The following is a 19,879-nucleotide window of genomic DNA, read 5'->3' on the forward strand; positions in this document are numbered from 1 at the left end:
TGGGCATACACAGACAGGAGGGAGGCTTATCAATCGAGCCTGATGGCTCGATTGATAAGATCCAACCTGTCTGATACCCCGCCGAATCGATACTGCGTTCGATACCGGCGGGGAGAACAATGGAAGAAACGAACGGCTGATTAGCAGCCGACCGCGGGGATGTGCCGGCATCGAGCCAGTGGCTCGATCCAGCGCATAATCTATGCAGTTTATGCCCGGCTTTAGATTTTCTGTTAGAATGCATAATTAGATTATTTTCTGTAAAGTACTGGTAGAGATTGGTCATTATCTCTGGTGCATTGTCTTCTGGTTATCTCCTGCTGAGTAGAACAATGCCTAATTGCTCGGCAGATAGATGGTAGGATAGATACATTTCCAACATGTTGAACTTTATCTATCTGGCAGGTAAATCTAATGCCTGGAATACACGGGTCGACCGGCGGCTCGACTCCCGCCACGTCCCCGCACGGATCGATTACCACTCGTCCCCACCGGCGCTTCCTTATCCGCGCTCGATTCCCTGCCATTGTCTGCAGGCGAGAATCGAGCGGGCGCGGGTCGAGCGGCTTGATCGGGCCAGCTGAATATTATCAGCTGGTCGATACACGGTACAGAAACGTACCGTGTATCCCCAGCATAACAGAAAATTGTATGGTGTATTCCCAGCATTAAGGAATCGGAGCAATTTTGGGTACCTGGAGGTTTCATAAACTGAGGAGTCGGGTGATTTTTGTACTGAGTCCACAGTCCTGTTGCTGAAATGCGACATGCAGGTCAGGACTCACTGTTCTGCTGACAACAATGGATGTATTGCCAACTGATGTGTAAGGACTATTTTACATTTGCCTTGCAGGTGTGCATTGGGTTACCCTGCATTACCGTAGAATAATGCAATGGCAATTGCAAGGCAGTGGGACCTTTTACACTTATCGTGTTGCATCGGAAGTGTTCATCTCGCCACAATCCCAACCCACAGCGCATTACCAAAAGTACTGCGCTTAATGCACGGTGCTTGGGGTAATGTTAGTTAATGGGGGACGCAGTATGTGTGAATGATGGAGCAGGGGGCGGCACCGTGTTACGGTGGGATGCAGCAGGAGCAGGGCTTCACACCGCAATGCAAAAATCAGGTGTAAAACTGACCTAAACGGATTCTAGTAATAACATAGGATCTGTTGGAATCTGTGTTTTATCATTGGTTACGATGGGGGGGGGGCGGAAACAGATGAAAAACATCAGTTTTGCGTTCTGATGTGAACCGCACTTAACCTCCCTGGCGGTTTATTAAAATCCGCCAGGGGGCAGCAAATACGTTTTTCAAAATTTTTTTTTTTCATGTAGCGAGACGGCATCCCCCCAGCCTTCGGCGATCGGAGATCAAGAGATCCCGTTCAAAGAACGGGATCTCTTGGAGGGCTTCCCCCGTCGCCATGGCGACGGGGCAGGATGACATCATCGACGTCGTGACGTTAAAGGGGAATCCGATCCACCCCACAGCGCTGCCTGGCACTGATTGGCCAGGCAGCGCACGGGGTCTCGTCTGGGGGGGCCCTGCATCGCAGCGGGTAGCGGCGGCGATCGGCTGAGACACGCAGCAAGCAAAGTGCTTGCTGCGTGTTTTAAAAAAAAAAATTATTCAAATCGGCCCAGCGGGGCCTGAGCGGCGACCTCTGGCGGTAATGGACGTAACAATGCGTCCATACCGCTAAGGAGGTTAAAGAGAACCCGAGGTGGGGTTCTGACAATGCTATCCACATACAGAGGCTGGGTCTGCCTATACAGCCCAGCCTCTATGGCTATCCAGATGCCCCATAAATCACAGCCGCGCTGTGCTTACATCTGTACTGTCAGTCTGCTGCTCCATCCACCTCCTGCATAGCTCCGGTCTCCGCCCCCGCACACTTCCCTCCAATCAGCAGGGAGGGAAGGGATGCGGGCGGGGACCGGAGCTATGCAGGAGGGGAGCGGCAGACTGACAGTACAGAGATAAACACAGCCCGCTGTGACACACTGTGTTTCGGCAGCGCTGCTGTGATTTATGGGGGATAGCAGAGCGCAGGAAGGGCTTAGGGGGGGATCGGGATAGCAACAGAAGCTGGGCAATGTAAGCAGACCCAGCCTCTGTATGTGGATAGCATTGTCAGAACCCCACCTCGGGTTCTCTTTAAGCATTTGATGCTGGGTTAGTCAGTAGCAAGAAGAAAAACCCACGAAATGTCACGTTTGAGCAATATGGGGGTCGCGTCTCCCTCCCACCATACACATCCCCCCCGCACATGCTGAGTGCCCGGCCGGTACACCGGAGCAGTTTACATGAAAATGACCTTAGCCTCATGGCTTTAAAGGTTTGTTTCCCTTATGCTACATTGTATTTTTGTATATTTATCTTTGTGTTAACTCACATTTAAAAATCCATGTTAAAAAACAAACTCTCCAAAAACATAAAATGGCCACAAAACAGCTGTGGGTAGGGGCTGACGCCCAGCTGAGGCCTGAGGATGCTGGTAACACAACACACACAACAGCTGCGGGTAGGGGCTGACGCCCAGCTGAGGCCGGAGGATGCTGGTAACACAACACACACAACAGCTGTCGGTAGGGGCTGACGCACAGCTGAGGCCGGAGGATGCTGCTAACACTACACACACAACAGCTGCGGGTAGGGGCTGACGCACAGCTGAGGCCGGAGGATGCTGGTAACACAACACACACAACAGCTGTCGGTAGGGGCTGACGCACAGCTGAGGCCGGAGGATGCTGGTAACACAACACACACAACAGCTTCAAATGAACAAAAAAGATATTTACATTTTCACATTTAACATTTAGTTGTATAAAAAGTCATTAAATATTCTGTAATAGTTTATTGTTAAAAATATTCTGTAATAGATTTTTTTTAAAAGACATATCACAATGTAACAAGACAAAAGAGACATTTTGAAAGCTTGAAGTGTCAGTGTACTTAAAGGACATCCGAGGTGAAAATAAACTGATGAGAAAACCAATTGTATCTATCCTCCTTCTCCTAAAAATGACTTGTTTTAAGATATCCCCATGTTTTATTAATTATTTAAATCTAGTTCTTAAAGCGGAATATAACCCTGCATTTCAACTTTGCTCTAAAATATTATTTACAGCATATTATATGCAAAAAGCATTTTTTTTACTAGACCAGCATTGGAAGGGTTAAACACAGAGGTTTAAAGTTCCGTGGAGAGATATGCAGAAGTTCAGATAGATACATTCTATTTAGTTACATGTATCTATTGATAAATGTTACACACTCTTTGGCTGTCCTCCAAGCTCCTTCTTAGTCAGAGAGATGAGTCACATTCAACACTTAGATACATTTATGTAAACAAAATGTATCTATGTCAGCTTCGGATGGGTCTGCAGAAATCTCCAGGAACTTTAAAGCCCTGTGTAACCCTTCCAATGCTGGTCTAGTAAAAAAATAAATAAATGCTACTTTGAGGTTTCCCAGAGTTCCACTTATGTCTTCCAGACAGTACCAAGAGGTTAGTACAAAGTCTCTCATTAGAGTTGTGATTTGCTGATGTGAGAATTGGTTGAGCACAAAGTTCCTCCAAGTTTTAAAAAAGTTTTTAGTTTTCAATTCTTTGGCCTGGAGAGTAGCTAGGTGCTCCATATTGAAAATGTAAAGAAGTTCCTTGTGCACTGAAAGGATGTCCGGGGGTGTAGATTCTAGCCATTTACACAAAATGGATCTTCTCGCGGCTATCATGATGATATGATAAAGGTTAGATGGCGGGCTAACGGTGGAGTTTGCTGGAGATTTATAGTAGTTGAAAAGCGATTACATATATGTTTTATCCAGCTTTTTCTTGCACGTTTTGTTTGCATAGTTAAAAACCTTATCCCAAACCGTTTGAATTTTCGAACAAGACCACATGCAATGATAAAGGTCAGCATTTTTAAGTGCACATTTTGGGCATTGAGAGATATACCCACTGGGTGGTGTTCTGTACTTGATATTAAAAGTGTATTTGCCCCTATGTATAAATAATAAATGGAAAGCTCTCCATTTCTCATCTGTAATTACTTTTCTAACCACCATATTCCCTTCTAGAATTCGATCCCCTACGTTTTGTTCCTGTAAGATATCGTCCCATTTCCTCATTGCATTAGTGGTTATCTTTTGGCTGTCTATCTCTTTGATTGCCAAATAAAAGTCAGCTAGTGATCTGTCAGCTACTCCCGGTTTTAAGATATGATCAAAATTTGTGGGTAAGATAATAGGAGTCTGTGTACGTAGGTTTCTGCTCACTAGTGAGCGAATTTGTGTATATGGCAAAAAAATCTCCAGAGTGCAAATGATACTTTGCTCTTAGCTCGACAAAAGATAACCACCTCCCTTCCTGTATGTTAAACATATTACCTAAGTTTTTTAGGCCTCTGTCATCCCATCTAGCGAATTGTTTTTGTTGTATGCTAGAAGGGAAGTTGGGGTTACCCCAGATTGGGAGGTACTTGGATATTTTGTAGGGAAGTTTACACTTTTTCCTAACTGCCTTCTAGGTTGCAGCAGTATCTCTGAAGATTGTTATTCCTTAATCTAGGAGGAAGTTGTTTCAGGTTCGCGTGGAGAATTCCTGTGAGAGACCAGGGAAGTGCCTGTTCCTGTTCCAGATTTGTATTTGAGTAATGCTCCTTTGTGGTTACCCAATCGTGAGAGTGGCGGAGCAAGGAGGCTAAATTGTAATCTCTTATGGAGGGGAGATTTAAGCCTCCCAGGGTTTTGGGGAGAGACAATTTGGGCCTGGCTACCCTCGATTTTTTCCCATGCCAAATAAATGTGGTCCAGGCTGTGTTGATGTCGTTAATGTCTTTATGTTGAAGGAGGAGCGGGAGCGTCTGAAGGGGCTATAATAGTTTGCCCATTGATACCATTTTTATTAAAGCTACCCTCCCTGCGAAGCCCAAAGGGAGATTATGCCATCTTTCCAGTTGGGATTTGATATTGCGAATTAAAGGGGTGTAATTAAGGTTATATAATTGGGTAGGATCCCTAGCGATGTTTATCCCTAAGTACTTGATGACGTGAGGGTTTAATTTAACTCCCAGTTGCATCCAGCTAGCAGTATCCGCTTTAGTTGACAGTGGTAACAGTTCACTTTTGCTTGGATTGATTACAAATCCAGAGCATGAACCCACCTCAAGTATTAGTTTTTTTAAAGGACCTCAGTCACGAAAATGACTCAAATTACTCCTCTCCTATGTTGCTGTCCCTTACAGTAAGTAGTAGAAATCTGACATTACCAACAAATTTTGGACTAGCCCATCTTCTCATAGGGGGTTCTTAGGGTATTCTTTATTTTTAAAAGCACTTAGTGAATGGCAGTCCAACTGTCAAAAAAAACGTGTATGGTGAGCAGAGACTCGGGAGGCTGTACAGCATCATTGTATAAATCTTTTTCAGGGAATGTCTTTATAAAGAATAAAGGCCATGCTGAGAATCCCCTATGAAGAGTTGGACTAACCCAAAAACCTGTCGGTAATGTCAGATTTTTACTCTCTACTGTAAGTGACAGCAACATAGGTGAAACCTCATTTATGGCTCATTTTACTCTGGAAGAAATGTACTTCTTATTTGTATGTGTTTTAAATTTTAACATTTTCGCCACAGTTCCTCTTTAAATAAACTTTCCGTTTAAAGGGTTAATCCACTTTGGTTCAAAAATCTATATGGCAAATAAATCCCTAGACAAGCCATTTTGTAACTGAATGCCATGACATATTCTCTCTCAACCTCCGTATGCAGCTGCTATAACCTTATCAAGGAACTATGCTGGCTTTACTCACATCCTGACACATGGGTGACTGTATCCAGACTGGGCATGTGCGAGTAAGGTCCGTGCATGCCCAGTAGAACAAACCGCTTGTGCACAGAGGGGGGGACAAAAGCTGTGCACGAGTAGTTTGGTTCTACTGGGCATGTGCAGACCTTACTCGCACATGCCCAGTCCAGATGCACATGCACACGCCCACGGCCGGGAGCACGGCCAGAAGATGATGAGGCTCCCAGCCCAGGAACAATGGGCTCTATAAGGATCCTGGATGCCTCTGAACTGTCCTGGAGCTTTCCACTACTGTGCTGTGTTTAACTGTTTGAATGCCATTCTGCTTCCAAATTTTTCTCCTAGTAGGTTTTATGCTGTAATAGAAGAGCCGGTGAGTTTCATACCACTTTAAGGAGAGCCTCCACAGGATACACTGCAAGGTCTACACGAGAGCAACAGAGAGTGACAGTGTTCAGCTACCACACATGTGGGACTTCTGTCACCCAACACAATCCTCTGTGATTGCATAAGGCGATTGTTTTCCAGAGGTCACGATCTGCCACATTTGCCCTGGTGGTCAGTGTTTCTCAAACCTGTCCTAGTGACTCCCCAACAGTGCATGTTTTGCAGGCAGCCTCCCCTATGCACAGGTGGGGTAATTAGTGTCTCTGCTGGGTGGCTTTCGTGTAGCTGAGACACTGATTACCCCACCTGTGTTAAGGTGAGGTTGCCTGCAACACATGCACCATTGGGGAGTCACGAGGACAGGTTTGAGAAACACTTACCTATTACATCCCGACTGGACTACTGCAATGCTCTCTACACTGGCCTTCCAAAAAAAGACTTGTCCCGCCTACAGCTGATACAGAATACTGCTGCCAGAATGTTAACCAACCAACCCCGTCACTGCCACATAACGCCAGTCTTGCACTCCCTTCACTGGCTACCTATAGAATGGAGGGTCCTATTCAAGATCGGCCTACTGACATTTAAATCCCTGAATAATCTAGGCCCTAGATACATGAAAGAAATGCTGCAGCTGCGTAGCAATCCCCACATTCTCAGATCCACAGGTCTAATAATCTAGTCATACCCAGAGTCCACCTGAAAACTTTTGGTCCCAGAGCCTTCTGTCATGCTGCTCCTACGTTATGGAACTCCTTACCTCAGCAGATCAGGAAAGCTACATCCCTGGGTGTGTTTACATCCAGATTGAAAACCCACCTGTTCAGTTTGGCATTTTCAGAATTGTTATTTTTGTTATGTGAATACTTCATCCTACTACCAACTACTGAATCTGAGAGAGCCTAAGCACTTTTTAGTCCTATGGGAGAAAAGCGCTATAGAAATGTTATTGTATAGTATAGTAGCTTTTTATACCTCGTACCACTGGTAAGCTTCTGGCAATATCTCTGCCCTCTTTGGGGTGTCCCCTTCCCCTGCCACAGTCTCCAAAATATTAAATAATAATTCAGCAGGGAGAAGGGAAGTGGTCATGGGTTTGAGAGGTTTCATCACCAAAGTCCCTGAGAGGTAGAAATAATTTTGCAAGATCATTTCTGTCTTTCACAGCACCAAAAACATAGTTCTGGATGGATGGAAATGAGGTATCTAGGAGTAACTATGGACAACAGCTCCATTTGTGTTCCAGCTACAGAAAGTAGCATCTGACATCTCTCATCACATTATACTATGGATCCTTCCTTAAAAGTTTCTCCGATTGGCATAAGGCACAACGTTGATTATGAAGTCCATGGAGGGTGTGGTCACTGCTGTCCCAGGTTAGTATACTCCTCCACAACACTGTCCAGAGTGTTGAAGGCCTCATGGAAGTCTCCATCCTCGCAGCCGTACCTCCGGTACCAGTGCAGATACGCCCGGGCGTCGTACATGGTGCGAGCTCGGCCCAGGACGCTGGTGATCAGATCGGCCGCGCTGGAGTGGTTGGCGCAGACTGTCAGCGAGTGGCTGTGATTCGAGGGGTCCAGGATATTTTGAGGGTCTACAGAAGGGCACAAAGACATCACTAGGAACGAGCACTAAATGTTTAGAAAATAATACTTGCCTAAAATGCTGCATAGCCAAAATGTGTCCAAATTCTGCAAATACCAATTGCAGTAGGTTAACACTGCGCATGGTGAACATCTACACAGATTTTAAAATGGGCGTCTTTTTTCAGCATTGTGCACAATGAGGGGTATCTCAACGCCATTCATTTGCAACGTGGGTGTAAAGTGCGCGGTAGCCACACAGCTCAGCTCGTTTATTACACCCAAACCCGATTCGCCGCAACGGCATGGTACAGATGTGAATGCGCCATTTCTGTGATTACAACTCACTTTATAACGCACTGCGACGTGCATAGTGTGAACGCCCCATTAATCTGTGTAATGCCTGGTACACACCATGCAATTTCACGTCAGTTAACCAGGTTGAATCAATGGTTTCTGGCGGGTCTGACCTGATTACTGATCATTTTTCTGATCGTCTTTCTCACTTTTATACAAAATCGATCAGAAAAACAAACAATCAGATCGGACCTGTCGGAAATTATCGATTCAACCCGTCTGATGGGGAAATTGCATGGTGTGTACCAGGCATAAGGCTACCTCAAAGCGACTCAGAGAGGCGTAAAGGGGACTTTTTTTTTTACTTACCCAGGGTTTCCTCCAGCCTATAAGCACGGATGCGTCCCTCGCCGTCCTCCCATAGTCCTCCGTTAAGCTGCGATCAGCTCCCGGTGCTCTGCTCAGTCTGAGTGACGTCAGCCGGGGTCTTGTGCACTTGCATAGAAAGTCCACGCATGCGCAGAACGCCCCCCGCTGTCATCACTGAGCCGAATACTGGAGAAGACTGCAGCTTAACGAGGCGTGCAGGAGGACGGCGAGGGACACATCTGTGCTTATGGGGCTGGAGGAAGCCCCGGGTGAGTAAAAAAAAAATGGCCCCTTTACTCATCTCTCTTTAAAGTAACGCTGAACCAACATTTTTCCCCTGTTTTTAATGTTTTATCTGCGGTGCTTTGACACGTAACCAGAGCCGGACAATCCACAAGGCAAGCCTAGGCAGCTACCTAGGGCCTGGAGAGAGTCTAGGGGCCTGGTGGATGCTAGCCACCACCAAATCTTAATAAAAAAGCCAGGTGACCATTAGCGGTGGGCAGAAAATGCTATCTTAGATAGGGGCCCAATTGCATCTTAATCTGTTTCTGCATGTCACAGCACCATCCTCACCCTCCAGCGCCCCATGTGGCCCCTGCACTGCTCAGCCAGGGGCTTAACCAGCTGAGCGGTCTGGACGAGCTCAGCTCGTCCAACACCGCCAGCGGCTGCCGCTCAGGCCCTGCTGGGCCGATTTGAATGAAATAAAAAGCAGCACACGCAGCCGGCACTTTGCCAGCCGCGTGTGCTGCCTGATCGCCGCCGCTCTGCGGCGATTCGCCGCGAGCAGCGGCGAAAGAGGGTCCCCCCAGCCGCCTGAGCCCAGCGTAGCCGGAACAAAAAGTTCCGGCCAGCGCTAAGGGCTGGATCGGAGGCGGCTGACGTCAGGACGTCGGCTGACGTCGATGACGTCACTCCGCTCGTCGCTATGGCGACGATATAAGCAAAACAAGGAAGGCCGCTCATTGCGGCCTTCCTTGTTTATTCTGGGCGCCGGAGGCGATCGGAAGATCGCCTCCGGAGCGCCCTCTAGTGGGCTTTCATGCAGCCAACTTTCAGTTGGCTGCATGAAATAGTTTTTTTTTTATTTAAAAAAAACCCTCCCGCAGCCACCCTGGCGATTTAATCAGAACGCCAGGGTGGTTAAAGAACTTACGAGGGGAATACCAAAAAAGAGTTAAGTACCTGCATCAATTTAGAATCCACCTAGGACGCCATCCATGCCCTCCGTGTAATTCCGCCAGGACCCCGCTGGGGCCGGCTTCTGACCCCACAACCCGGGTCGGGCTCTCATGCCACCAGTAAAATGGCCGCCGGAGCTTGCCGCGGCTGCGCAGTCCGCATAGACGCGAGTGCAGCTGTGAAGCTCTAGGGCCTTCCCCCTGATCCACAGCCTGTAGCGTGGATCGGGAAGGGAGGTCCTAGAGCTGCGCAGCAGCACTCGCGTCTATGCGGACTACGCAGCCACGGCAAGCTCCGGCGGCCATTTTACTGGTGGCATGAGAGCCCGACCCGGGTTGTGGGGTCAGGAGCCGGCCCCAGCGGAACTACACGGAGGGCACGGATGGCGTCCTCCGAGGATTCTAAATTGATGCAGGTACTTAACTTTTGGTTTTCACATTGTAAGTCCTTTAGAGAATCTCAGAGACAAACAAAACTACAGCTCTGACACTTACCTGGGGCTTCCTACCGCCCCATAAACACGTCTAAGTCACATGCTGTCCTGCCATGGTGAGCTCAGTTACCAGCCTCAGTCGATGCCAGTCAGGGTCTACTACGCATGCGCAGACCTCCCACGCACGCGCAGTAGACCTGGACTAACGTCACTGAGCCTGCTACCGGGGATCACCGTGGCTGAACAGCAGACCACAGGAGGACGGCGTGGCACTTAGACGTGTTTATGGGGTGGGAGGAAGGTAAGTATCAGAGCTGTACTTTTGTTCGTCTCAGAGTCTCTTTAACTAGAGGAGAGCAGCCCCTGCAATCGCAGGGGGGCAGAGCTGTGGGGGGAGGGAGTACCCAACTACTAACCTTCCCTTCCTACGATACAGGGGACTTCTAACCAGGTGCTTTTGTGGCTTCCAGGCAAAAACACTCACCTGTCCAGTATAGGTAAATACAAGTCCCATCATGCTTTGTAGCCAGTGGGCACTCACCTTTCCAGCACTATGGGGCATTATAACTCGCAGTATGCTTTGTAGACAGCTAGAACTCACCTTTGCAGCATTTTGGGCAATCACAATTCCCAGCATGCTTTGCAGAAAGCTATAACTCACCTTTCCAGCATTATGGGAAATTACACTTCCCAGCATGCTTTGCAGACAGCCAGAACTCACCTGTCCAGCAGTGGACTGGGAAGGGGTTCCAGGACACACAGCGATAGGAATGTTTGAGCTTGGTTAATACAGAGTCCCTGGAGAGGAGGAAGGAGTAATCCTGGGAGCTCCGGGTCACGGCCAGAACAGACAGGCTGTGGTGCTGGGAGGAGGCGTTAAAGGAAATGGTGGAGAAACAGAGAGTTATGCGGAATGTGTTCCTCACCCATCACCACTGCAGAGATCATCCTGACACAGCAATGCATTATATGGGAACATTATTACACACATGCCACTGCAATAACCACACAACCTGCGCAGGATCTCATTTATCCCAGTGCTGCAACGTTATTTTCAGCTGGTCGATTCTGCGTCTCCCAGAACCGGTATACACAAACACGGGTATGCTGAACTGTAGTGTGTACGTGCCCTCAGTATACCTCTGGATAACCACTTGCCCTCGTGCCCACAGTATACCTTTGGAATACAACTGCTTGCCACGTGCCCTCAGTATACCTCTGGATAACCACTTGCCCTCGTGCCCTCAGTATACCTCTGGATAACCACTTGCCCTCGTGCCCACAGTATACCTTTGGAATACAACTGCTTGCCACGTGCCCTCAGTATACCTCTGGATAACCACTTGCCCTCGTGCCCTCAGTATACCTCTGGATAACCACTTGCCCTCGTGCCCACAGTATACCTCTGGAATACAACTGCTTGCCACGTGCCCTCAGTATACCTCTGGATAACCACTTGCCCTCGTGCCCTCAGTATACCTCTGGATAACCACTTGCCCTCGTGCCCACAGTATACCTTTGGAATACAACTGCTTGCCACGTGCCCTCAGTATACCTCTGGATAACCACTTGCCACGTGCCCTCAGTATACCTCTGGATAACCACTTGCCACGTGCCCACAGTATACCTCTGGATAACCACTTGCCACGAGCCCTCAGTATACCCCTGGAAAACCAATTGCCACGTGCCCTCAGTATACCTCTGGATAACCACTTGCCACGAGCCCTCAGTATACCTCTGGATAACCACTTGCCACGTGCCCACAGTATACCCCTGGATAACCACTTGCCCCGTGCCCTCAGTATACCTTTGGAATACAACTGCTTGCCACGTGCCCTCAGTATACCTCTGGATAACCACTTGCCACGAGCCCTCAGTATACCTCTGGATAACCACTTGCCACGAGCCCTCAGTATACCTCTGGATAACCACTTGCCACGTGCCCACAGTATACCCCTGGATAACCACTTGCCCCGTGCCCTCAGTATACCTTTGGAATACAACTGCTTGCCACGTGCCCTCAGTATACCTCTGGATAACCACTTGCCACGAGCCCTCAGTATACCTCTGGATAACCACTTGCCACGAGCCCTCAGTATACCTCTGGAATACAACTGCTTGCCACGAGCCCTCAGTATATCTCTGGAATAAAACTGCTTGCCACGTGCCCTCAGTATACCTCTGGAATGCAACTGATTGCCACCTGCCCTCAGTATATCTCTGGAATGCAACTGATTGCCACCTGCCCTCAGTATATCTCTGGAATGCAACTGCTTGCCACGAGCCCTCAGTATATCTCTGGAATAAAACTGCTTGCCACGTGCCCTCAGTATACCTCTGGAATACAACTGCTTGCCACGTGCCCTCAGTATACCTCTGGATAACCACTTGCCACGTGCCCTCAGTATATCTCTGGAATAAAACTGCTTGCCACGTGCCCTCAGTATACCTCTGGAATACAACTGCTTGCCACGTGCCCTCAGTATACCTCTGGAATACAACTGCTTGCCACGTGCCCTCAGTATACCTCTGGAATGCAACTGTTTGCTCACAGACTGTCACTATGTATGAAAACATGATGGCGTTTGCTTCTCAGGATTAGTTATGATAGACGCTGTGTATGTGGGAGTCTTGCTATAAAGTGTGGGAGTCTTGCTATAAAGTGCCTTGACGAGTCGCAAAAAAAAAGGATACAAGTCGGCCCTGTGGATTGGCTCGTGGTACGGTCTGTACCACAGATGATGTCACTTTATCCCAGAATGCCGTTCCCCTGTGGAGAAGAGGACAGGGTCAGCCATCATTAGGACACAGTAAGCCTGGCATACTTATTAGTCTCCAGAGATCTACAAGCACCTCCTGTAGAGCCATCGTAAACTGATGCAGCAACCCTGGGCTGGATTAATTGCGGTCTGCCTTTATGTGGCTAGGCTGTGCCTCCCTCGCCTGGGTCAGATTGGATTATAGTAAAGGGGCGGTGAAGAGAATTGAGAATTAGGGTCTGTGTGATGTCGGCTACAGAATCCACAACACGAAAATTTTGCAAACGGATCCAGGACAGGACACGTTTATAATTAAAAAAACAAAAACCGCCTGCTGTTGCTTCTGCATACTATAATTGACCATCCAAAAATTAAGAGACCTTTGTCTAACCACTACTGTGTTCCAATATAACCCAGGTGAGGGTGTGTTCCACCCAAAAGCAGACCATTTCTATGTAATTTGGACAAAGTTTGCTGCATCACATATTGTAAACCAATGGAAATGCTTTTAGTTCATCACATTCCCGGCAGAAAGTGTAGCACAGACTTTAGAGAGTAGATGGTGGTGTGAGCGTGATCTTAGTATCCTCTCAGCATTTCACATGGTGAATGCTGCATAACACTACTGCGTGCCTCAGCCCAGCACTGGTGTTTCCATCAATGCAGAGGAGAAGAAAGAGGGAGAAGAAGGAGGAAGTGAGGGGGGAGGAGAGGAGACAGGAAGATAAAGGGAAAAAGCAAAGAAAGAGCAGGGGAGGAAAATGGAAGAGAAGGAGAGGAAAAAGCAAAGTAATAGGAAGGAGAGAAAGAGGGAAGCAACAAATGCAAAGGGATTAGAGGAAGAGGAAAATGCAAAGGGAGAGCGAGGAGAAGGGGAGGGAAGAGGAAGACATAAAGGAGAAGCAAAGGGAGAGCGAGGAGAAGGAGAGGGAAGAGGAAGACATAAAGGAGAAGCAAAGGGAGAGCGAGGAGAAGGAGAGGGAAGAGGAAGACATAAAGGAGAAGCAAAGGGAGAGTGAGGAGAAGGAGAGGGAAGAGGAAGACATAAAGGAGAAGCAAAGGGAGAGTGAGGAGAAGGAGAGGGAAGAGGAAGACATAAAGGAGAAGCAAAGGGAAGGGAAGAGGAAAATGCAAAAGGAAGAGGGATTTGAGGAAGGGGAAAACGGCAGGGCAGCCTTACCTTCTGCACGCCTGGACTGCGTGCAGATACTTCATGCTGGCCATAGGACAGAGGCACCGGATCAGTTCCCAAGGCTCCAGTCCAATACTGATCGTGCTACAACAGAAACAACACAAAATTCATTTGTGGGTATGATGCCTGCCGACTACGCCAAGCAACCTCAATATTAACAACAAACTGAACAAAACCTAAGGCAGCAGACAGGAAGGTTAATGTGTATTAGATATTTAGATACTCAGAAGGCACATAGTCATAGCATAGATCAGAGGCGGCCTTAGAGTATGCGGGGCCTGGCGAGTGTCACATGCGGGGCCTAGAGCCATAAGTGTAGGCCATATACCATATCGCCACGTTCATGGGCTTGTCCGCCTTTAATGCAGTATTCCTTATTATTGTTGTTTGAAAACAAATATGTCAGGTAAAGGCCACTAAGCCAACCAATATAAAAACAAACATTTGCATGGTGGTTTTAAGTTCGGGGGTGGGGGAGCTCATGCTTCAATTAATTTGGAAATTCTAAGGTTCACGTTTCACAAAATTCACATTGTTGTAGTAACTTTTGTCTTGCAAAATTCAGCAAATTCAGCAATCATGATGCCCCCAACATGACCAACTCAGCAATCATGAGGCCCCCAACATGACCAACTCAGCAACCTTGAGGCCCTCAACAAATCATGAGGCCCCCAACAAGACAAATTCAGCAGTCATGAGGCACATAAATAGACAGCATTTCACATAAATAGGCAGAATGCCCCCTTAATATGGTAGACACCTCTCACCTGGCAGCAGTTCCCCAAAATACACTCAATCTGACAGCAGTGGTTCCCCAAAAATAGGTAGCCCCAGGTCTATAGGTGTCCACAGAACAGGTGGCCAGCGGTATAGATGTCCCCAGAACAGGTAGCCAGGAGGTAGAGATGTCCCGAGAACAGGTAGCCAGGGGTATATGTGCCCAGTATATGTAGTCAGGGGTATATGTCCCCAGTATATGTAGCCAGGGGTATATGTGCCCAGTATATGTAGCCAGGGGTATATGTGCCCAGTATATGTAGCCAGGGGTATATGTGCCCAGTATATGTAGCCAGGGGTATATGTGCCCAGTATATGTAGCCAGGGGTATATGTGCCCAGTATATGTAGCCAGGGGTATATGTGCCCAGTATATGTAGCCAGGGGTATATGTAGCAAGGGGTATATGTGCCCAGTATATGTAGGCAGGGGTATACTGTATGTGCCCAGTATATGTAGGCAGGGGTATATGTGCCCAGTATATGTAGCCAGGGGTATATGTGACCAGTATATGTAGCCAGGGGTATATGTGCCCAGTATATGTAGCCAGGTGTATATGTGCCTAGTATATGTAGCCAGGTGTATATGTCCCCAGTATATGTAGTCGGGGGTATATGTCCCAGAATAGGTAGCCAGGTGTGCCCCCAGCAGGAGGAGAGCAGCGCAGAGAAGAGGGAGAGCTGTGGGCACAGTGGGGGCCATCTCCCCCCCACCTTCCCTCACCTTAGGGCTCTCCCTCACTCGCTCTCCCCCCTCCGGAACTAATGTGCGGTGGCTGGCAGAGGGGCGGAACTTACCTCCGTCTCGATGCAGGGCCGGCGCGGGATGGATTTGCCGCTACTCTGGTCTGGACCAGACCAGAGCAGCGGCACCAGAACTTCCGGCGCTGGAGTGAGACGGAAGGTAAGTTCCGCCCACTGCCAGCCACCCGCACATTAGTTGTGGAGGAGAAAGCGAGGGAGGGAGAGCACTAAGGTGAGGGAAGGGGGGGGAGGGGTGGCCCCCCTTCTCCACCGCTGCTCACAGCTCTCCTTATAGCGCGCTGCTCTCCTCCTGCTGGCCGCACGGGTAAGGGGCCGGGGGGCAGCAGGCGGTCAGGTGGCGCGGGGCCTCTTCAAGCGCGGGGCCTGGGGCGATTGCCCCAGTTGCCCCCCCCCCCCAAAGGCCGGCTCTGCATAAAAGAACAACTACTCCCAGAATATAAGAACTGCAATCCCAACCTTTTCCAGTGAAACAAAAGTAACCTACAAAAACAATATCCTGCCTAATAAAACCTCTAGGTTTCTGCATCCGCGGCCTGCATCTGTCAGTGGCCATGTTTGTAAACAGGAACACAGCCTTATGCTGGCTTATATTGTGAGTAGTGTATGTTTGTGACCTTCTGAAATAATATTTAAACACGATTTTGCTCCATTGGAGGGGCTCTCTGATCCGTGCGCCTAGTCTTTAAAGCGGTATAAAACCCTGACATAATATTCAATAAAAACATGTTTTCCTACTTTCTATACGCCATACGGTTATCATATTTGCTTTTGTGCATAAGTATTAGTATTCATTTAGAAATTATACGTTCCCAAAGTACATTTTTTTTGCTCTGAAAGCTGACTTTGCATTTTATTTATAACTGCTTTATTCATGTTCTATCAAGCAGAAATGCTTTCTGATTGTCTGACTTTGTTCAGGAGACCTGGCAGTGTCAGAGAAGTGTTTATTTACATTCTTCACTTGATACAATTAAACACAAGATAACATTATCTACAACTTCGGATGTGTCCAGCTTTGCTGGCAGGGAAGCTTCTAAAGGTGCCCATACACTTACTCGATTTCCCACCGATAGCAGATTCGATCACTGTGATCGAATCTGCTGTGAAATCGATGCACAAATGCTGACCAACCGACTGATTTCCCTCCGAAATTGATCGATCCCGTCGATCTGTCCGATCAAAAAATGTAGCTCAATCGCCGGCAGGTCGGGAGTGTGTCGATGGCAGCGTTCGAATGTCCGAAGACGGATGCTGGCGGCAATACATTACCTGTTCCGCCGGCGCGTGTCCCCGCTGTCCCTTCTCTGCGCTGGGCTCCGGCTGGCTTCAATTACTTCCTGTCGGGGGAAGTTTAAACAGTAGTGCGCCCTCTAGTGTTTAAACTTCCCTTGACAGGAAGTAAAGTAAGGCCAGAGCCCAGAGCGGAGAAGGGACAGCGGAGACCGGGGGACTCACGCCGGCCAGATCAGGTAATGTATGCTGGGGGCGGCGGTAGCGGCAGCTCCCCAGATTGTGAATCGGTTTCATAGTGAAATCGATTCAAAATCTGTTTGTAGTGTAGGCAGCCAAAGATTGCTCTCTGATCAGATTCGATCACAGAGGGATCTATCTGCTGGTCGATCTGGTGGCAATGTATGGCTGCCTTAAGTCCTGTGTGTAACCCATTGAATGCTGTTCTAGAAAAAAAAATGCTGGTTGTATATAATATGCTGTAAATAATCTATTAGAGCAAAGAAGAAATGCTGGGTTTCATTCTGCTTTAAAGCAGTAGGATCAGCCATACTATTCCAGGAAAAAAAAAAAAACCACATATATAAGTAGATAAATACTTGATCTACTTACATAACACATGTATTGTACTGTCCACGTTTTGATTTCAGTGAATGTTATATAGTAAATGACGAGAATTCTCTTCCTGGTGGGGGCCACGTGTTTTGCCCACAGTTAAGGCTAACTCGTGATGTCATTTCTGCCCTTTACTTTTTTTCTTGTCTCCTCCAATCGCTGAGTCGCCTCAGCCTTGCTTGTGGAGGGCAGGGGATTAGGTTTCAGATAAGAAGCTGGCAGGGAAATAAAGGGAAGAGGAGGAATACATTATAGATAAAAAGAACCCCCAGCATGCAACTCTTTGGCACAACTACTAAAGGGCCAGTGTTCCTTAAGTATGTGATAACTCCAAATCATAACAGCAGAAAAAGTTTTGAAAGTTTTGAATGCAGGATTAGCATCTTTATCACTTAATACACTCAGACCAGTTGCTGTTGAAATTTGATTTTTATGGTGACGATACCGCTTTAAGCAGGCTGATGCACAGCACACATGTTGCAAGGCCAGTGGTGTGCTGGATAGTGTGCTGGTTAAGGGCTCGGCCTCTGACACTGGAGACCTGGGTTCAAATCTCGGCTCTGCCTGTTCAGTAAGCCAGCACCTATTCACTGGAGTATGTATCTGTACAGAATTATCTGGGCGATAACCCTGGGATTTGTATCTTGTTGCATAAAGAGACATGATAAATGTTACCTTTTTGTCTTCAGAGAGTACACAGGATAGAGGAGCCCAGCCAGGCAGGAAGCAATGTGTGCATTCATTGCAGGGAGGGAGACAGCAGGCTGGAGTCCGGAGGAGGTGTAGGATTTCTTGTCAGTCGTAGAAGCAGCTCTCTTCAGCACCTCATCATTGGGGAAGAGGAGGACCCCATCGCAGTACCTAAACAATCACACAGCTTTCTTAGAGCAGCAGGGAAAGCCATACTATCCCAGGAAAAAACACACACACACACACACACACACACACACACACACACACACACACACACACACACACACACACACACACACACACACACACACACACGTAGATAACTACTTGCTCTACTTATATATATAACAGATGTATTATACTGTCCACGATTTAGCTTCAGTGGATATTATACAGTGGCTTGCAAAAGTATTCGGCCCCCTTGAAGTTTTCCACATTTTGTCACATTACTGCCACAAACATGCATCAATTTTATTGGAATTGCACATGAAAGACCAATACAAAGTGGCGTACACGTGAGAAGTGGAACGAAAATCATACATGATTCCAAAAATTGTTTACAAATAAATAACTGCAATGTGGGGTGTGCATACTTATTCAGCCCCCTGAGTCAATACTTTGTAGAACCACCTTTTTCTGCAATTACAGCTGCCAGTCTTTTAGGGTATGTCTCTACCAGCTTTGCACATCTAGAGACTGAAATCCTTGCCCATTCTTCTATGCAAAACAGCTCCAGCTCAGTCAGATTAGATGGACAGCGTTTGTGAACAGCAGTTTTCAGATCTTGCCACAGATTCTCGATTGGATTTAGATCTGGACTTTGACTGGGCCATTCTAACACATGGGTATGTTTTGCTTTAAACCATTCCATTGTTGCCCTGGCTTTATGTTTTGGGTCGTTGTCCTGCTGGAAGGTGAACCTCCGCCCCAGTCTCAAGTCTCTTGCAGACTCCAAGAGGCTTTCTTCCAAGATTGCCCTGTATTCGGCTCCATCCATCTTCCCATCAACTCTGACCAGCTTCCCTGTCCCTGCTGAAGAGAAGCACCCCCAGAGCATGATGCTGCCACCACCATATTTGACAGTGGGGATGGTGTGTTCAGAATGATGTGCAGTGTTAGTTTTCCACTCCACATAGCGTTTTGCATTTTGGCCAAAAAGTTCCATTTTGGTCTCATCTGACCAGAGCACCTTCTTCCACATGGTTGCTGTGTCCCCCACATGGCTTGTGGCAAACTGCAAACTGGACTTCTTATGCTTTTCTGTTAACAATGGCTTTTTTCTTGCTACTCTTCCATAATGGCCAACTTTGTACAGTGCCTGACTAATAGTTGTCCTATGGACAAATTCCCCCACCTGAGCTGTAGATCTCTGCAGCTTGTCCAGAGTCACCATGGGCCTCTTGACTGCATTTCTGATCAGCGCTCTCCTTGTTCGGCCTGTGAGTTTAGGTGGATGGCCTTGCCTTGGTAGGTGTACAGTTGTGCCATACTCCTTCCATTACTGAATGATCACTTGAACAGTGCTCCGTGGGATGTTCTAGGCTTTGGAAATCTTTTTGTAGCCTAAGCCTGCTTTAAATTTCTCAATAACTTTTTCCCTGACATGTCTGGAGTGTTCTTTGGACTTCACAGTGTTGTTGCTCCCAATATTCTCCGTCACAGAGCAGCTGTATTTGTACTGACATTAGATTACACACAGGTGCACTCTATTTAGTCATTAGCACTCATCAGGCAATGTCTATGGGCAACTGACTGCACTCAGATCAAAGGGGGC

General features: G+C 47.6%; 1 protein-coding gene across 3 annotated transcripts in view; it reads right to left on the minus strand.

Moving 5' to 3' along the window:
• Nucleotides 1–6,551: 6,551 nt before the first annotated feature.
• LOC137518033 (tubulin delta chain-like) overlaps nt 6,552–19,879 on the minus strand; it is a 51,621-nt gene continuing 38,293 nt past the window's right edge. For all 3 annotated transcript variants that reach the window (XM_068235218.1, XM_068235219.1, XM_068235217.1), the window contains 5 exons: nt 18,088–18,273; nt 14,016–14,111; nt 12,771–12,846; nt 10,798–10,939; nt 6,552–7,803 (listed from right to left, as the gene is read on the minus strand). In XM_068235218.1, the coding sequence (XP_068091319.1) occupies nt 7,568–7,803; nt 10,798–10,939; nt 12,771–12,846; nt 14,016–14,111; nt 18,088–18,273 (736 nt within the window). In that variant the 3' untranslated portion in view covers nt 6,552–7,567. The remainder of the gene's footprint in view (nt 7,804–10,797; nt 10,940–12,770; nt 12,847–14,015; nt 14,112–18,087; nt 18,274–19,879) is intronic.

This window comes from Hyperolius riggenbachi, chromosome 5 (genome assembly GCF_040937935.1).
Source record: "Hyperolius riggenbachi isolate aHypRig1 chromosome 5, aHypRig1.pri, whole genome shotgun sequence".
NCBI classification, from domain to species: domain Eukaryota; kingdom Metazoa; phylum Chordata; class Amphibia; order Anura; family Hyperoliidae; genus Hyperolius; species Hyperolius riggenbachi.